This window comes from Sphaeroforma arctica (assembly GCF_001186125.1).
Source record: "Sphaeroforma arctica JP610 unplaced genomic scaffold supercont1.10978, whole genome shotgun sequence".
Lineage (NCBI taxonomy): Eukaryota > Ichthyosporea > Ichthyophonida > Sphaeroforma > Sphaeroforma arctica.
Genome location: NW_014029580.1, coordinates 1 through 876, shown reverse-complemented (window position 1 = coordinate 876; position 876 = coordinate 1). Strand labels below are relative to the sequence as shown.

Below are 876 nucleotides of genomic sequence, written 5' to 3'. Positions count from 1 at the left end.
TTTATGATAGGCATCACGTGTATATTATAATACGCACGTCGAGACACATGCACAATGCAATATTTGTGGTCGCCCTACAATCTACCAAGGTACAAGACTACAGCCATCGGCACACACTGGTTGCTATTATCGTATGTACCATCGTTCAAAAAATACTTGCCTTTCTTCCATTCTGTCCTTTGGTCGCCTTGATATGTATATCTTCCAGCTTCATATTATAAAAAGACAGCGGGTGGTGTCGATACACATCCACGAGTTTCTGGTAGTCGGCTTTGGGGTGGTCGACGTTCGTGGCTGCACTACTAAGTATACGAATACGTTGCACCGGTTTAACGCCATAACCACTAACGGGATGTACCCTCAGTGGCGTTCTAATTGGCAAACATGCCTTGAGATGGAGACCAGGTAGCATGCTTGAGGCTATCTAAGCTAAAGCACAGCCGGTCTTTAGTTTTGTCGGGTACATATATTATATAAATATGTATTGTAGGAAGTGTCAAGACTGGTCCACTACAATCTATATAGATATGTATGTTGAAATTATACCTGTATTTCGACCAGCGGTTAATTCAACTAAAATACACCACGGCCCAGTACATTAATTTGTTATTGACTGTTTTTACAGTTTAAAGTTTAAACCCATCGTCTATGTATGTGCAGACTGCAGTCGTGCAGTGGGAGTTTTCCGCGCGACACCTTCTGACTTCTGCAATGAACAAATTTATTGACGGACTGGAATTTTTTAGAGTTTAGGGTTTCATGGTTTAGGGTTTCATAGTTTAGGGTTTCACTGTTTAGGGTTTCACGGTTTAGGGTTTCATGGTTTAGGGTTTCATGGTTTAGGGTTTCATGGTTTAGGGTTTCATGGTTTAGGTT

At 41.3% G+C, this 876-nt stretch overlaps 1 protein-coding gene across 1 annotated transcript; it reads right to left on the bottom strand.

The window, feature by feature from the left end:
* Positions 1–156: 156 nt before the first annotated feature.
* Positions 157–412, bottom strand: SARC_17495 (hypothetical protein; the record flags this gene model as incomplete). The annotated part of the gene is made up of 1 exon (XM_014288412.1): positions 157–412. A coding segment is annotated over one exon (256 nt), but the record flags the coding sequence as incomplete, so codon positions are not given.
* Positions 413–876: the final 464 nt, after the last annotated feature.